This window comes from Anneissia japonica, unplaced genomic scaffold, assembly GCF_011630105.1.
Source record: "Anneissia japonica isolate Jap-2015-1 unplaced genomic scaffold, ASM1163010v1 scaffold6417_len956965_cov193, whole genome shotgun sequence".
NCBI lineage: Eukaryota > Metazoa > Echinodermata > Crinoidea > Comatulida > Comatulidae > Anneissia > Anneissia japonica.
The window spans coordinates 197876-216370 of NW_022713977.1; the positions used below are offsets into that span (position 1 = coordinate 197876).

At 34.4% G+C, this 18495-nt stretch overlaps 1 protein-coding gene across 6 annotated transcripts in view; it reads right to left on the bottom strand.

The window, feature by feature from the left end:
• Positions 1–9745: 9745 nt before the first annotated feature.
• Positions 9746–18495, bottom strand: part of LOC117108841 (gamma-aminobutyric acid type B receptor subunit 2-like) — a 73790-nt gene continuing 65040 nt past the window's right edge. For all 6 annotated transcript variants that reach the window (XM_033251007.1, XM_033251006.1, XM_033251004.1 and 3 more), the window contains 8 exons: positions 17716–17796; positions 16848–17004; positions 15675–15807; positions 14721–14828; positions 14148–14270; positions 13071–13213; positions 12300–12492; positions 9746–11411 (listed from right to left, as the gene is read on the bottom strand). In XM_033251007.1, the coding sequence (XP_033106898.1) occupies positions 11226–11411; positions 12300–12492; positions 13071–13213; positions 14148–14270; positions 14721–14828; positions 15675–15807; positions 16848–17004; positions 17716–17796 (1124 nt within the window). In that variant the 3' untranslated portion in view covers positions 9746–11225. The remainder of the gene's footprint in view (positions 11412–12299; positions 12493–13070; positions 13214–14147; positions 14271–14720; positions 14829–15674; positions 15808–16847; positions 17005–17715; positions 17797–18495) is intronic.

The following is an 18495-nucleotide window of genomic DNA, read 5'->3' on the forward strand; positions in this document are numbered from 1 at the left end:
CAAACATATTCTTTCACCATCAATACACATTGAGGCCCTTCTTTTAGGTTAAAACGATCCATCTTAAATTTGTCTTCCTTGAGTTTGGGACTATTATGTGTTTAAATAACTTAAAAGGATAAACCTAAAAAAAGCCCTAAAAAATGCGCGCGAAGCGCGCAAAATACTTTTGTGTTTTTAATTCTAATTTCGTCAGAATTGATGAAAACTCCCTAAAATGTGCAATTTATAGAGGAAATTGGCCTACCGTAACAACAAATGCGCGCAAAGAATTTGAGAATTTTAGGCACTTTCAGAGGATGCATTTGTCAAGGGATGGGGAAAGATTTTCCAAAGATGGATATTTTCCCCTTTCCCCCAGTGTTTTTAATTCTAATTTCGTTGGAATTGATCAAAATTTCCTCAAATGTGCAATTTTTCGAGGAAATTGGCCCATGTTAAGAAGAAATGCGCGCGAAGCGCGAAATTTGAGGTTTTTAGGCACTTTCAGGGGATGAAAAGGGCATTTATAAAGGGGTGGGGAAGATTTTTCAAAGATAGATATTTTCCCCTTGTCCCCCAGTGGTTACGCCATCGGGCAGCATAGATCAAAGGAGTTATGACAGTTTTTGAAATGGAGAAGGGGTTGCAGGGTGTTCTGGTCATTATGATATCTTCCTTTTTATTCTTGTCTTTTTTTTTCTTTTTTTTTTCCTTTTCCTTTCCTCTTCTTTCTCTTTCCCTCCCTCTCCCTTCTTTCTTTTCTCTTATTACCCAGCCCGGTACGACGCGGTATGACGGCTTGGTCGGCCCGGTAAAAACCGTCAGAGGAGGGGCATTCCCCCCCCCCCCTTCCCGCGCCTGTTACGACACTGGCTAACACGCCAATCATCCCCCCAATGAAAAATATTTTTCTACGCCACTGCTGATGGAGCCAGGTATTATGCCTATCACCAGCAGCTGATCAGGACATTTTCCCGGACATTGCCCTGGACCCGGACACGACACACTGAAATCGCGATTCCCGAGGGCCGCGGCCGTTCACTTTGGGGTTCTCTTAATTGATTTGAGATTTGCAGTACAGCAAATTCAATAATGTGCTGTATCCTTTGCTGTGCCATTTTCGATTGGTGATGGTCTGTGACCTATAGACCACACACAAGAGGCCCTAATTGTAACTTTAGAGCACTGATGAAAATTTATTATTGTACTTAATTTTTATAAAGAATTATTTGTATACCATGGCTTCCTACGATGTCATTATTTTTAATATCTTTTGAAGCCCTTTACATTTCTTGGGGAAATCCGTCACTGCACAAACAAACAACTCATTACAATATCACTCTCTCATTCTAATTCCTATATACATGACTTGTAGTATAAGCGTTATTAATTACCTGATGATGACGTGAGACACGTCGAAACATGTCGTTCATAAGTTTCATGTACTTTATTAGATGCATTACTGCATTTATATCTTATGTTCTTATTAAATATTCGAAATAATTGTTATAAATGACTATTATTTTAAGTTTAAAAAATGGTTCGTGTGGGAATCGAACCCACCACCTCCAGTTTATGTAGCCAAAATAGAAAAAAAGAAAAAAGAATGGTTCATGTTGGAATCGAACCCACGACGAACAGACGGATGAAGCACCGCGACCCCTAAGCCATAAATGCGATGAACCTTTGTACTACACCAAGTACCATGGTCAGTCGAGACTACATTACAACATGATACGAATATATACATATAAATAATTACCATAGCAATCATTTGTTATTTTTATAAATATTATATAACTATATATGATTGCTAAAATAATTATTATAATTATACTTATTATAATTATTATTGTTAAATAATTAAATGAATTTATTGCATCAAAACCATTGAATTAAAGCTCGATTAATGTCAACCTCAAAAAAAATGTCTGAGGGCGAGGACGAATACAGAAGGGCACTGTCCGTAGGCGCCCACACCGCCCCACCCTCAGCCGAATTCGCACCCACCCAATAAAAATCCTGAATATGGGCCTGGCTTTTCAGATCGCATAGTTTACAGCTACGTACGCAAAACAGACTAACGGTTTTATGAAAAAACAGGTCTAAATGTATGCAAGTCTATTTCATCATCCTCAAGAGGAAGGGAATTGAAAATAGATTCAAATTGATACGAATACGTTCATCGCCGAAAACTGACAGTGACTTTTGTTTCCATGTTGGATGTAGGCTGAAACTTCAAACCAAGTGAGAACAGTTCCATACGACCATGACCCAAATGTTGTTCAGATCTATTTTATAAAAAAAGAAAAAAAAAAAGAAAAAGAAAAGAGAAACCCTCTATACTTCCATCATTTAAATGTTCAATAACCTCAGTGAGAGCGCATCAGTTGGCAGAATTTTAACTAAGACTTTTTTGAACTAGCGAAGAACTATGTCTAACGGTAACATATATGTTAATTCAAGACACTACCGGAATATTGTTTAACTTTATTTAATAATGGTTCACAGCTTTACAAGATCATGAATATATTATACTTTTATAGAATGAACTCTTCGGTTACGCCGGTATCTGTAGCATCATACGATAGATAAAAATAGATGGTTCAGTGAGAAAAGGTCACTAGAAAACAAAACAATGTTTATATTATTTGAAAATGTAATATCATAAAAAAAATATTTAAAAATATTGATATTAAATGAAATTTACTAGAGATTTCAGAAGTAGATAGACTTCTGAGTATTTCTTATGCCGGACACTCACTGCTGCCATGCGTTGTGCATCACTCAAATTACGCGCTGGACGACGCGATGCCGTCTGCTGATTGTTGGTGGCAGTCTAAACCGGTCGTCTTTTGGTCGTCATTTAAAACGATGCGTTGCACGCGCGTCACATCGTGGCGTTGCAGCTACTACACGTCTCACATTATCGCGACCTAACAATGCGACCGTACCGACCTACGGTCGTATCTGACCGAAAGTAGATCGACCTGACGACCAGTACCGACCACTATATTTTTTTCACGAGCAAGTTGCTCATAGCAGCTAGATCTCACACTGGACGGTGTCAGTCGTATAGGCCTACTGATCGCAGTGCATATAGGTCGTGATAGTGTGAGAGTGGATCGTGTCGGCCGACGACCGACGAGCACAGTGTAATTCAGTAGTCGTAACAGCGGTTAGTTTTGAAAGTAGGTCAATAATTTTAGTCATCATAATTTGCCCTTTAAGATTGTTATGGCAGCCTCCGTGGGCGAGCCATATATACGAATGCCGATAACATATTAATTCGAAAATATAAATGTCTCTTCATGTGTATAAATACGAGTCTTTTTATAGTTATAGAGTAATGTGCAACTTATCAGTTACCGAACCCCTGACACCGACATCGTAGCCGCTGCCCTTTTATAATGTAGAAAATTGCCTTGTTCCATTATCAGTATTGGCTTAATTGAATGCAAAGCATCGTTCTAATTTAGTCACTATCAGAAGCTGACCCCTTTCAATTGTATCTTTAAAATGTATTCTTCACAACAGATTTTCCTGAAAAACGATATCATAATCAACAGTTTCAAGAATTATCTTAGATGATTCTGTCTAAATTTATGTATGAACAACTATTGTTGGACAAACAAAATTATGGCAAGGATGAAGAGTTAAAGGTTTGTAAAAAGAATCAGAAACACTAAAAACATTTATTAATTATTGTATTAATATCCAATGACAGAGAGATTGCATGGAGAGTAGGTTTAAGCGGTTTTCATTAAACTTGCTCTAATTTCCAAGACCTACATAAATTATCATTATCCTTCGAAGCTGGTTACTTTCTTTAATTCAATGTGCTATTGCAAATGATGAAAGCAATTCAATTATCGAATTTGCTTCGTCACAATAGCCCATCAGTGATTTAACATGTTGCAACTAACGGTCTCCCTAATAAAACTCCCTGGCTAAGATGCTTGCCCAATCAATGTTAAATTAAAGGTTTATGAAAATGTAAATGACATTTTTATTATCCTTGGGAATTGCCAGGCGTCAGTAATTGTGAATTTGTATCGTCTGTAGTTTATTTTACTCAACGTCTATGTCCAAAGCATAATATAAACAATCTTCGTCCTTTCCGCTAAGCCCCCCCCCCTTTCTTGGATATTGTTGCTATGTTCCACAAAAAGTTGGCGTACCATAAAATTTCGAATAACCTCCGCTCTCGAATAACCGCCGCACCAACATGATTTTTTTTTTGCTAAGTATTTATTGCCCTGTGTGTAATGAATCACTTTGAGAAACAGGGTTTTAAATACATAGTAGGCCTATACAAAAATAAATAAATAACACAATGACGACACAAGAATTTCTTTATAAACGTTTATTTACGAAGACGTGGAACCTATGATAGGCCTACCGAATTACAGGAATACGGGAGAAAGGTAACATAACATGGGACCGGGCATGGAAAGAGCCACACCAATATTTTTTATTAGCGCCGTTCTCGAATAAGCTCCACCCACCATAAGCGCCCGGGCACTGAAGCCTCAAAAAATTGTATAAGATTCGAGGCGCTTATTCGAGCATTTACAGTATAATCATAGAGCGTATGGTTACACGCCACTGCAGAGGAGGTACAACTTTCTCATGGCCATAATAATCGGGATCGCCTGTCCGCTCAGTGATCCTGGTTGGAGTTCATAATAATAACATCTTGTTGTGCTTGTGTTTATGAATGTGAATTAATTTCCTTTATTATTCAATTCAGCTACAGTAGTTTAATTTGTGGTTACACTATTTACAAGGTAGACGACCTGGTTCTGTTTAGATGAATAGCGTCATAAGTGTGGGCGATGTCTTAGCGGTGACTACAAATTGTGTCTTTCAAAGCATTTTACACATCAACTGATGAACGTCGTTATCGGTATCTGAAAGTAAACGTTCATTAATGATACAAAATAGGTCGACTTTCTTTGATCTCGTGTAAATGACTGAAAACAATCTCAAACGCAACCAACCAACCTCTCTAATTGAACTCAGCAAGGCATTTTGAAATATTTATGCGGCGTAATATTATATTTTAAAAGATTTACTTTGGAATATATTTTCTGTATTATAGGCCAAAAAATACTCCAACGCATTCGATTCCAAAAACAAGAGGCTTTACGGGAGTTCGTCTTCGAAATTGCCGTTGAAAATGCACGACCGGGTAGCCAAGCAAATGTAACAACTTATTAGGACATGGTTTAGCCACTACGTGCATTTCCCACCGAATCCGAAGTTTTTGGCGTAAGGGACCTTTCCAAATTTTCAAAGTGTCAATCAAACTTAACAACTGATCCACCAGAACAGTATGTAGGCCTATATGTATGTATGTGTATGTATGTATATACATATATATATATACCTGTATATACATATATATAATATAATTATATATATAATGTATATATATATATAATATAAATCAGCACTGTTAAATTATATATAAATCATCAAATTCGTTGAGAGCTAGGCTACACGATGTATTATTATCTCCTTTATAACAAATACAATGTTTACACATGTATTTATACTTCATTTTTCATTTTTATGCATTTGAATATAAATCAAGATAGCCGTTAACACTGTTAAATTATAGGCCTATATAAATCATCAAATTCGTTGAGAGTTATGCTACACGATGTATTATTATGTAATTTAACACTGTCTTAACCTTTCTTTGATGATTTATATATATAGGTGTATATATATATACTGTATATATTTATATGTATTGTATATCATATATATGTATGTATGTATGTATGTATTATACGACATTGTGAGGTTCCGCGTGTGTTTCTGTACGCGAGAATACAAGTATATAGGAAACAAATGCCATGTTTGTACATGTCTTTATACAAGAATATAGGAAACGAATACTATATATATCGGTAGCCTTGCTTAATAACTAAATTATGCAGTTTGAGTGAAACATAGGCCTATTCAGTGTATTTAGTCTATGACCAACAGTTGTGTTCAAATGTATATACTGTAGTTCATGAAGACCTCTATTATTAGTTTAAGACTTACCGGTACTGTATATTTTTATGGATGCACCACTTCTGTGTGTGCCACCGATGTAAAGGTGTAATTTTCAAATAAATTGATTGATAGATTGATTAAAATATCTAAGGGGCGGGGCTTACTTTTGATTGATATCTAAGGTTTAGCGATGCGTTTGTTGGTTTGTGTAAACGGGTCTAAATTACTTACTGTAAGTGTGAACCAAACTTAACCACTTAATGCTTCATGGCGTTTCGCTTCATAAATAGTTATTTTAACGGCGCTTTGACTTGTTGTGCATTTGCCGTATAATAAAAACTTCTCAATTAGGATAGATAATACTCAATTAAAGGCACATAGGCCAATAATAGATAGTCTTTATTTCTAATTTCATATGCATAAATTTACAAACTATTTTCCAACAAACAATATACGGTACAAAAAAGTCAAATATATTACAATTACAGATTCATACGTACATTTTATAATACCATGGGCATGAAGTATCTTAAACTAGCACGCAAAGGATTGGTTCACGGATTAGACGCAATGCCAAGCGGGTTCCCGCTTAAAAACGCGGTAATTTAATCTCGTTGGGACTGTATGCGCACAGGAGCTCACGTTAATGGGTAGGCCTACACATAAATAGACTGCAATAACTAGCATAGGCGTAGTTTCAATACTTGTAAGCCGCGCTTCGAAATTGATCTAATGTGAACCAACCTTTACTGTGATATTGAATGTAGCTGTTTTTTTGTTTTTGTTTGTTTTTTTTTTTAAAGAAAATAAGACAAACTTTAGTAATAAGACTTAAAGCATAGTTTACACTGGAACAAATTAGTATACGCGCGGGGTTAGCGTCTACTGCAATTGCCACACGTGTGTGAACCAAGCGCATAGAAATCGAATAGGATCCATTACTGGAATACTTTAACTGCAATGAAAGGCTTCTGTCATCAAGGGGATATAGTAGAAACATTTAGGCCTACAACATAATTACTGTCTTATTCCATGAAATTATATATAATTGAATTCAATAATGATAAAAGAAATAAAATATATATTAGTCACACAACATTGGTAGATTAGGATAAAAATCATATATCAATTTAGGATAGGAAAAATATGACAACGGAAGACAATATGTAAAAGAGAATTAAGCACACTGTCCATTAAAGTTATTAATAGATTTATCACGACTGTGACTATAGTCACAATTATAATGTTTTTCCGAGATATATATTCCACACAATACAAATAGTGGCATAAGCTCAGTAGCCACTGAGCAGCGGGTAAACGCTAACACACACACAAAAAAAATAATCTATCGTTATCAATTATCGTTATCGACTAAGTATAAAAAAAAATCTCACCAAGTCTATCCTGAAGGTCACAGCGTGAATGAAAGCTCTTTGATTAAAGTGTGTTGGCCTGTAAATACAGTCCCATGAAATTATTTTGTTCTCATTCTGGACAACGCCACCAACGATTAACTTATTTGAAGACGGCATCTAAGTACAGTAACAGTAATCCGATAAAAAAAAAAGAAATCGAATATGGGACGCCAATTAAAAAAATGCATGGCGCAAGTAAAATTCAAAATAATGAGTAACCCAAATTTAGGGCCTGGAACCCAGGCTAAGTCTGTGAAGAGCTCTTTACCTTTTCTTATTAATTTTTGTTTAACATAGATAATATTTAAAATTATTTTATCAGGGCGAAAGAAAAAAAAACCAAAAAAACAATTAAGCCTAAATCTATAGATAACAGAACATATTGATGCTCCAGTAACTACAATTCTAATGGTTGTATCGGTGACATGAAAGAGGCTTCTAGAGGAAAGCTGTACAAAATTACAAAATGCTGTTATCTGAGTCAGTATTAAACAAAATGATGAGCGCAATTGCAATGAGGATGAAAACGATGAAGGGGCTTTTAGTTTTAGAAGATATAGAGGCCGCTGTTCACTAATGATAATAATAAATGCGTTGTTTCACCTTACTATTAAAACTAGCTAGAATATTAAGGGCACTGATTAATGACATAAGAGGACGCTGTTTATACTTCGATTGTTGATGTTAGTTGTGGATGCAGCACTGAGTTTTCATTATTTTGTTTAAAAAAGAGAATAACACATTTTGGTATAATTAGGTCTACCTAGTTAGGCTATAATTAGGCCTACCTTTCTGTTCCGAAATGGTATACATCATTTTGCGATACATGGGCCTACGGCCGTGTTCAATTATTGTAAATATGATTGTAATTTTCGAAGAACCGGATGAAAAACTTAATGAAATGTATATAGGCCTAAGTATAGAACGATAAGAAAACAAGCTCATGAGAATTTGAAATGAATAAAGACATTGACAAGGTATGATGATATTTCGGGAATTGCCTGCCGCGGTGAATTTCAATAGAACGCCGGGTTGCCGCCGGGTCCACTAAGCAAGAGGCGGCGCACATCCTGCAATGTGCATCTAGAGGTATGTCGACTTTGGTGATGACTCACACAATTTGTGACTCATTTGTGATGTTATATATGCACAAAATGAGTCGCAAGCTGAGCGACTTAACACCTGAGTTAACGGAGCATCACAAGAGATCTGTCAGAAATACACAATAAATTATCCAGTCTACATTTCAAAGATTGTCTAAGCGGTGAGTCTCTAAACCGTTCGATGTGTTCTAATAGAGAAAGAAAAAAACATGTGCTTTACCGCTTCCAATGGAGTAATAAATGAAATATTGAACACATCATAATAAACATTTGTCACTAAACCAATAACCTCACTGTGTACAACTCGGTGAAATTTCATGGTAAATACCACTTTACAATATTGTATGATAAAATAGATATTTGTAAATCACTGGCCATTCATCCAAATTCATTGAATTCTAACACACTTACATTCGTCACATATTCGGGCTACTCAAAAATGATTGAACAATATGTTCAGATTAAGACTACGTAACTAATCAATTATTTATTTATAATACATTTCACATATTTAATATTAATACAATATCCTATCCGTAGTATAGAGTTATAAGAAACAATAACATTAGCAGTATTTAATTTGACATCTGGGCTTTTTGATTGTGCCCGTGATTGAAACGAGCAGTGATTTACGTCGATAAATTCAAAGTATAAAAGTCAAGCCGTTTATGTACTTATCTTAAATCGATCGATCATTTAAATAACGACTATATCCTGAAGTTACTTTTTTAATATATATATATATATATAATTATATAGCCTGTCTCTTATACACATCTAGATGTGTATAAGAGACAGCATATACAGATAATCAAATAGTTAAATGATAGTAACAGCTGTACTCGAAAATAGTGATAATAACAGTTATGATAATAATTACGGAGTATTGTTTCTGTCAGTTATTCATTTGTTTATATACTACATTGCATGAAGAACGCTATAACCACTTGGCCATGCAGGCTTGTGGTGAATCTAAGCGCTCGTATAGTCTGAATCCCTTCATTCTTTTTAACTTGTCTGACGTCACAGTTTTCACATAGCACAACCTATATTTTACATCCAAATATTGATTTATTGTTCACTACTGTATAACTAAAAATAAAAGGCTAGATTTCAGCTAGCAATATTTTTTTTTATATATTTTCTTTATATATAAGTACATGCCTCTGTCTCTTATACACATCTAGATGTGTATAAGAGACAGGGCCTAGCGTATGAGGACCCATCTATATACTTCTTTATATACTTGCATATGCAGCTACACTGACAACGTTATATACTATTAAACATAGTTGCATTGGCAAATATATACATGGTAAGTCAGACATCAAAATCAATCCTTTGCTATAAACACAACATTATTATTCACAAATCATTTTCTAATAAGAAAACATTTAAACGGTCTGAGATAATAATTCATTTGGCAAGACAACAGACAACATACAGGCAAGACATTGTAGTACGGTTTAGTGGTAGGTCTATGTTCCTACAAGCATATATAACAATCATGTAAAATTGTTGAAACATAACATTATCTTAACCAAAAAAAGGCGAATTACTTTAAAGTGTTCTTATTTACATTAACAATTCTAAAAGAACAAAAACAAATTTAATCGAAATCATATTTGTAGACCGTCTGATTTTGTTTCATGTATATCTTATTCAACTTATTATGTATACGTTCGTTTAATTGCAAACATATCGAATGCGACTACCGATGATATGTAATCATTATTCAATATAAAACTAGAATAATTTTATCCAAACATTTCAGAAAATCGGATTTTTTATTAAGTGACAGATCAGTGTGTAACGAAAATTGAATAGGCCTAACATCTGAGATTATATACAAAATATTTAACATTAAATTATCGTTATTACAAGGTTTAATAATATATACATATTTTAAGGCATACAAACTGTTTTGTGTGCTTTTTTAGTTTTATTGTATTATATCTTGTAGTTTCATTTACGTATGTCAAAGGTCAGTGTATATAAACGAAGACATTTTTATAGTGTTATTACATTATTATAGAAGATTTGAAGATTGGTTAGAGAATTCGGCTACGCGTTATTAAAAGAAGGACGATAGTATTGATTGTTTATTTATATACACTAGTACCGTAATATTCGATGGCATGCGCAGATGCAACTACCAGACGTCTTATTTACAAATATACATCTTGTAAAAAGCAATATGCGGTTATCGTAAATGTCATGTGTTAGCATCCACCAACGTAATTTTATTTTAGAAAATATTTTAAAGTAAGACTTTCCATTGTTAGCGTCATATAGTTAACACGTGACATTTGTTTTGAGTGAATGTGAAGGGCGTGACGTATCGATATTATAAAAACCCAATATTACTTTGTGGTTGGAAGTCAGTTCAATGCGTGAGGTTATCTTTACTACGATTGTATGTTATATAGTGTTTTTCTCCACAGCATGTAAATCTAAAATTGAGTATAATACTACATGACATAGAATTTGAGTCTCTTTGTTTATCATTAGCATTTTGCTAGCTAAATAAGCAGACTGATAACTCTTGACATTAGTAGGATGTGTTAACGGCGTTAAAAATTATCCATTTGTAAAAATCGAACTTATTATAATACATGTTTATTTGCAGTCACAATATTATGAGAGTTCCGTCGAGCAAATAAATTTAGTTCAAAGTTAGTTTTTCGTTTAATGATTGAATAAAAAATATAAATCATATTTGAACCTCAGAAGTTTTTTCGTTTTCTATCTTCATTGCCATTGACGCATCTTTTGCAAGTAGGCTAACTCTCCGGTTGCTGTCTTCCGTACGCCTTCCATACCCTTGCCGCCCGTTGACGTTTGACATGGCACGGCTTCCAACTTGCTCAGGGGCGTAACCATTAATGATACTGTACACCTGCATGGACATTGATTTTTATTTTTTTATTCATTTTATTTATATCGCAATCAACTATTGCATTACACTCTACTTTAATGCCTTTGATAATGACCTACATATAAATAAATATGTATATAGCACAGATTAAAAGCAACACAATCAATGAAAACATATAAACTAATACTAGAAAATGAATAAACAATAAAAAAAAATACAGTAAAATAACTGTTACTGTACTTCATACATATGAAAAATTAAATATGCTACGACTATTTGACTTGAGTACGCTTTGGATGTCGAAACAACAAAAACAAAAATAATGAAAAAAATTAATGACAAACGAAAGTGAACGAAAACAAAATAGTTAATGAATTGAAAATTGATGTTAAATTGACAAAATTCAGAAATGTTAATTTAAAGTCCTGTCCACACTATCATATTTTATTTGACAAAGGCTATGTTCTCACACGGCTGCTAACGGTTAGCAGGATCCGGATCCTGCTAACCGTTAGCTGCCGTGCGTCCTTACGAGAAAATCCCGATCCGAATACCAAAAATATGATGATCGAATCACTGGCCAATAAGAAACTGGAAATTGTAAACGCGTACGTGTGATTGGTTGATGGTAAAAATGCGCTCAACTTGCTAACCGATAGCGCTTGCTAACCGTTAGCGGTATTGATAACGGTTAGCGCTAACCGATCGGGCGTTCGCACGCAGGTGCTAACGGTTAGCTCCCGATCCGGATACTAGGGCTCTCGTGAGAACCAGGCTAAAAATATTGTGTGCCCATTATATAGCCATGATGTGCCTATATATGGTCATGATGTGATCATGACCATATTTAGGCATGTCATATGTTTATCTTTATATGAAATGTGATAGTCTAGACACGACTTAACTTACCTTTGGAAAAAATAGAAGACTGAGAGTTAACGTTGTACAGAAGATGATAAAACCTCCAATTATGACGTATGTGTGACTTGCGTCATCTTGAAGCAAGAAAGATAATGGTACGCCAAGAGAACTGAAGATGACGACATTGTATATGCTTAGTCCTATATACTTGCTATCATTGAGGGCAGGAATATTCACATTTCTGTGGAAAATAAGTAAATTTAATTATCTAAAAATGTCAAATATCAAACTATAATAAAACACATCAATATAATATGAATATGCATGAATGTTCATAAATAGATAATTATATCGTCACATATCCACTTGTTGCTGTATAATATCATTTAAAATAAGCAATGCGTATTTCGATAACGACAGGAACTGGTACGCATTAATGAATGTTTCTACATAAAGCCCGGTTTCCATGAGAATCGGCACACGCTATCGCCGACGACTTTGGCGACGTCGATTGGTCAGTGGGATCAGGGAGCGTTCCGATTGTGTTGGGAACAGCTACGCAGGAAAAACGCTGAAGCCTCTGTGTAGCAATTTTATGAAAACCAGGCTTATGTTGCTATGTAGTGCACAGCCCAACCAGACGTGTGATGCAGACGGAGGAGAATATAAAGTGGTTAAAATGTGCTCACCAATAGACCGAGGTATACCATTAGTTGCACTTAAGTAACCTTTAAATCATGATTGTAAAATGATATAAACTTTCTAAAAATCTTAAAACAGCAGCCTTTAAGATTATTTCAATATAATTTGTTTATCTACCTTGTTTGCCACGTAATAAAAGCGCCAAATATGAGCAATAACCCTTTGTAGATATAGAGTGCGCCAGTGAAATACTGCTGGTAAGTTGACTGGCAAAGATGTTGTTCAATGTTTACGATTGTCAGTGGCTTCCCTTCTTTAGTCTGAAAAGAACAAAAAATAATTCTCATTAGGTACCAAGTAGGCCTAGATGAAAACAATATTCGTCCAATACAGGAATCACATATTACTAGGTCGTAATAGCTAACCACGTAGGCCCGCCGTTCTTGAGCTACCAATAATCTTCCTTAAAAACAAAACAAACAGGTTTCATAATCATAAGTAGTATTGAACTTGAAGAATAATCCACAATGGTAGATCAATCGCTGAACAGACGAGTTAGCCTTTCGTCAAACGCTGTCAAATGATAACACATTTACTATTATAGTTATTGTCTGAAGGAAACGGTGACGTTTGAGCTCCTATATCTCTATCATATCATTTTGCAAAACCAAACCAATCAAATTTGACGCCGCCGTTCAACCCTCTATCAATCATAATTATTTTCATTTTTCTTCACATTACCAGACAATAATTCTAAACATCACCAATTGTACAGACATTATCTAGTACATTATTTTGAATGAAGTTATTTGATTATATTATTTTGGACATTACATCCAAGACTTGATATTTCATTATTTGATCAGTACGGTTTGATTTCTTCACAAGCGTAGTCACATATGGTTCTCTCGATTCACGAGACAGCTATATCTCAGCTCGAAGTAGTGATGTGTTGTCGCCCTAGAATAGAGCTATTCAAATCATGACATAAACGTGAAAAATCGGAATTTACCAATTTGACTTAACCCACATTGAAGTAGTGCGCATGCGTAATCATACACAAAACTGTTTTACACTGTGTTCAAAGGGCAAGAAACAAACCAATGCTGCGCGCCAATGAAAACGTTGCAATGTCTCCCTGCCTACGTCATACCTTTATTTTATACATCTTTATAACATAGCACAGAACACATCATCGCATGCCTACATAGTAATATATGGCACTAAGCCTTGTGACATCATTGATCGCCTTACTTGGTTCTTTAATGACTTTATCGTTATTTCCAACGGATCTGTCAATTGCCACGTCAACAATATTCCCAAATCAATTAACAAAAGAACTCCGACCATGGCCAGTAAACGTGGGTCTTTGATTACCTAAAAAGAGTGATAAATATCAGTGCAAATATTGCATTGAAAACATTGCAGCGAATGTGTAGCTTTACTGTCACAATTTCAGATATCATATATACATATGATACACACACACACACACCTGTCTCTTTAAAACGAAAGCTCTAGGTGAAAAGTTAACAAAACCCTGGGAATTTCCAATATTAATTGTAGAACACTAACAGAGTGACGCTCATACTGCACAGATTAGCACAAATACAATGATAAAACACTTATTTAAAGATAAAATAATTCTGGTTAAAATATTACCAGAGATATAATGACTAATTACAAGAGCTTAAGATTTGATATAAAAAATTATCAAAAGTAATATTTAAATATTTTAAATTGCACGAATAGAAGAATCAAGGATAAAAAAGTTATATCGTTCTATTTACTATTCATAAGATTATTATTAGTTGAAGAAAGATATACCCTTTTCTGTAATTTCTTGTTAGTAAATATACTGTATACTCGCCACGTTTTTGAAAACATTGCACCAAAAGATAAAGTAAATCCAAACGCAAATCCCCATTTTTGAACCTGAAAAAAAATTAAAGAAAGCAAATGTATATGAATGGCCTAGAGTGACGTATGTCATTGTCATAGATATTTATTACGCACTCAAATAATGGCCATAGGCAAAAACACTCTTAGGTACATAATTATGGAAATTCATCTCGTTAATTAAGCATAAAGGTAAAATCCTATATCCGTCTTGACATGTTATTCAATCAATCACTAAACATATCATGCAAAACGGATCAGATAACAGCTTGCTGGTCTCATTATTACTGACCCCCTCCCCCCTTCCACCAAATACATTAGTATGGGCTATTTCATCCATGTAACGAATCCTGTTATCTAATACTATAGAGTTCTTGTGACTCTGAAATCCGATTCTTCACCTATGCTCACTATTTATCATTGAAAACCTTTGACTGTAAATTACATAATCCTAATACATGTAGTAAACTCATCAACATGTGTGAAAGAGACGTCTTATTATATTTTCATTTAATTTTCAGCGAATGTCTTTTTAATAATGAGGTCCAGAAAGTGTGATGTGTGTACAGATTTTTGTACTAGGCCTATATAGATTATATAACCATTAAGTTATCTTGTAATTTTAAGTACGCGTTTTTAAGTCTATTATCAAGACCGACGATGTCAGTTGATTCAGTGTGCTTGATTGTTTGTGTATACATTTAAAAAATCAAGCTCACTGAAGACAACGAAAGAGCGTATTGTTACTACAGATTACACATGCTCATGACACCCAGGTTGGCTATTATAATTTCAACATACTTATGAGGAGCTGAAACTACGAGATGGCTAATTGTTAATCGAACCTTGAATTTGAACTACATTAGACACGGACTGTCGTACCTGGCACATAATTCTCAGATTGCTGTCACTTAGATGAAGACTATCCAAACCGTACACCACCGTAGTAATGTAGCATAGTATACAGCCAAAAATTATAACGTTGTTCATATTTGGACTTGACATCTTAATCAATCTATAGTAAAGAAAATATTTAAAAATATTTAAAAGTGAAATTAAGGCTACTTAACAATCCGTTAAGAACAGACTTAATGGTGTTTCAAAATAGTTGATATTTAGCCTGAAGGCCTATCGTATACACTATATTTATTGGTGATTGCTGTAGTTCTCTCAAATGGAAGAGTGAAAGAATGACTATTATGATCATTTCAAAGGCGAAAAGGAAGTGAAATTGCATTCTATTCAGAGGGGATTTTATTAATGGTCAAATTCATTGACCAAGAATCCTACCAAAGTTTTCCACACATCTGTTTCCATAAAGCAAAGGGTGGCGCCAGTGGGGACCCCTGTTGTGCAAATTCTGGTGCCACCCCATAAAGCTGTGCATTCACTGCATCTAAACTGTTGGTTGTCCCCCTGACGCATTCAGGAATTCTCCCTGACTCTGTGGTGCATTTAAATGGGTTGTAAGGGGCGTACGTCCTCTATTTTTTGGTTTAAAAAAATTAAAACATTTTTGTGAAGTATAAAAGAAAATTATAAAGCTAAATAGTAAAAATCAATCAAATAAACATCTAATTTAAGGGAGATTATCCCATTGCACCCCTACCAGGAGCCCTTCCCTGAGACTCTCACTCAGTTCGCAAATTCACAACACTCTTTCTTGCGGGGCTGCTGGATCCGCCCATGCTGACTAAACTAGGATCCCCGTCACAGGCGGCGTGATGGCGTGAAGCGGTTTATAGAAATATAGCTTTACAGGATAAAAATGTTTTTGAAAAACTATTGTGAAAAAAAATCCAGGTGTCACATAAGATTTTAACCCACAACCATGAGATTGGAAGTCAAGCATCATGAACATAGATTCCATAAAATCGTTGCTATAAACTGTCACTACACTGTTCTCGTTGTAAATTGTTGAACTGTGTAGCTGTCTCAGACGCAGTCGAATAGGGTCCCCGACTGACCAATCGCGTAGCGATTTTATGGAAACATAGCACTAATTACCAAGCTACAGATCCAATCTAAATGGTAATAATATTTAATACGACAAACCGTTCGTTTCTATAGATGATATTGAAAAGAAGAAATCCAATAGCAGTCATTATCCCGAAACTAGACATTACTGCATACAAAATGAATAATTTTTTCGATATATGCATTGCTTCTGTGTAACGAATCGTCTGGTCCGAATCCGCGGGAATTCCGTTTTCTGCAAATAAAACAATATTAAAATGTTTAAGCGCGTATAATCTCTGTATTTTTCTGTATACAAATTCCACTCATTATATTTATCATAAAACTGTCACATTAAAATACTATGTTTTTATAATATAGTGAATGATTAATAAAAACGTATTAAGATAACTGTTTCATCACTTCTGAATATTTATACGACGCATATCACTCGTCAAATTCAATATATTTTGCAATAAATTACTTTTTTTGTCATAAAAAGGGGAAAAAAACAAAACTCAATCATTCAATTCAAACTTACATTCTAAATAAGTTACGAGCTCCCAATGGGACATAGATTTAAAAAAATATGTTTTAGCTGATTTACAGATCTCCACTATTAAAATGATTAAATTCGTCTATGCAATTAATTTTATAGAAGGTACTATTTGAGTGTCAGTAAATGACGAAATTTTCAAATTGAAATTTACTGCTGTAACTTACTAAAATATACCAAGCACGAATCAGCTTTATTGTTAAAGTTTATTGGTTCAATATATCTTTAAGAATCATTAGCAAAATCTCGAATCTTGAGATATTATAGTCACGTGAGCAGTAAGCACAGACAGTCAGCGAACTCGACTGTAGGACACGCTGAATCGGAGCCAATCGTAATACTGTAGAAATTGAGCTCAGCATGTTCAACATATTGTATTAAAAATAATATACAATATTAAGCAAAACATACCCCATATTTCTTCAACAGTATAATCCCATACTATAGAATCGTTGTATCCGTAATATCTAGCTATTTCGCGCTGTACACCATCTAGGAGAACAATTATTGACAAAGTTTTAATTTACAAAGCCAATAACAAACAATACTGATATACTGTATATCACATAAAAAACTAGTGGCGCCGAAATTCTGCTAACAATTTACAGTTAATAAAATGACCACAACAATCAAAAATAAAACCACGTAAGTGAAAACAAGTCAAAAAATGTAATAGAAGATAAATTTTATTATTTGAACTCTTTATTAAAATTCACAAACTAATTTATAGATTTTTTTTGGGTAAATTCTGAATCCAAGAAAATTCAATCTCAACCCCTGTATAGGTCTAACAGTTATTTTCATTTGAAATTTTTATTTACTGGATTTTTGTAGATTATCATTATAAATTATTATTGCAAATATACGACCTGTGTAAATCACAACAAATGGACAATAAAACTGCAGTAAAACAGTTTTTATTAGATAGACCTACATTAATAATAATAGGTCGTTTAAGAAGTTTAACAGTGTACCGTTGAAGTATGACTACAGTAGGCACGGTTCACACTAGTAGTGCGCATGTGCATCAGCCGCAAACACAAGTGGCTTGACAAAACGCTAGACGTTGCGAACAGTGTGACCACTGCTTGGGTATTTACCCAAGTTCTTGGGTATTTTCACTTGGTCTTGGGTTCTTGGGTATTCCGTTTAAATCCTTGGGTATTTTATTTTTACTAAGAAAATTAAATA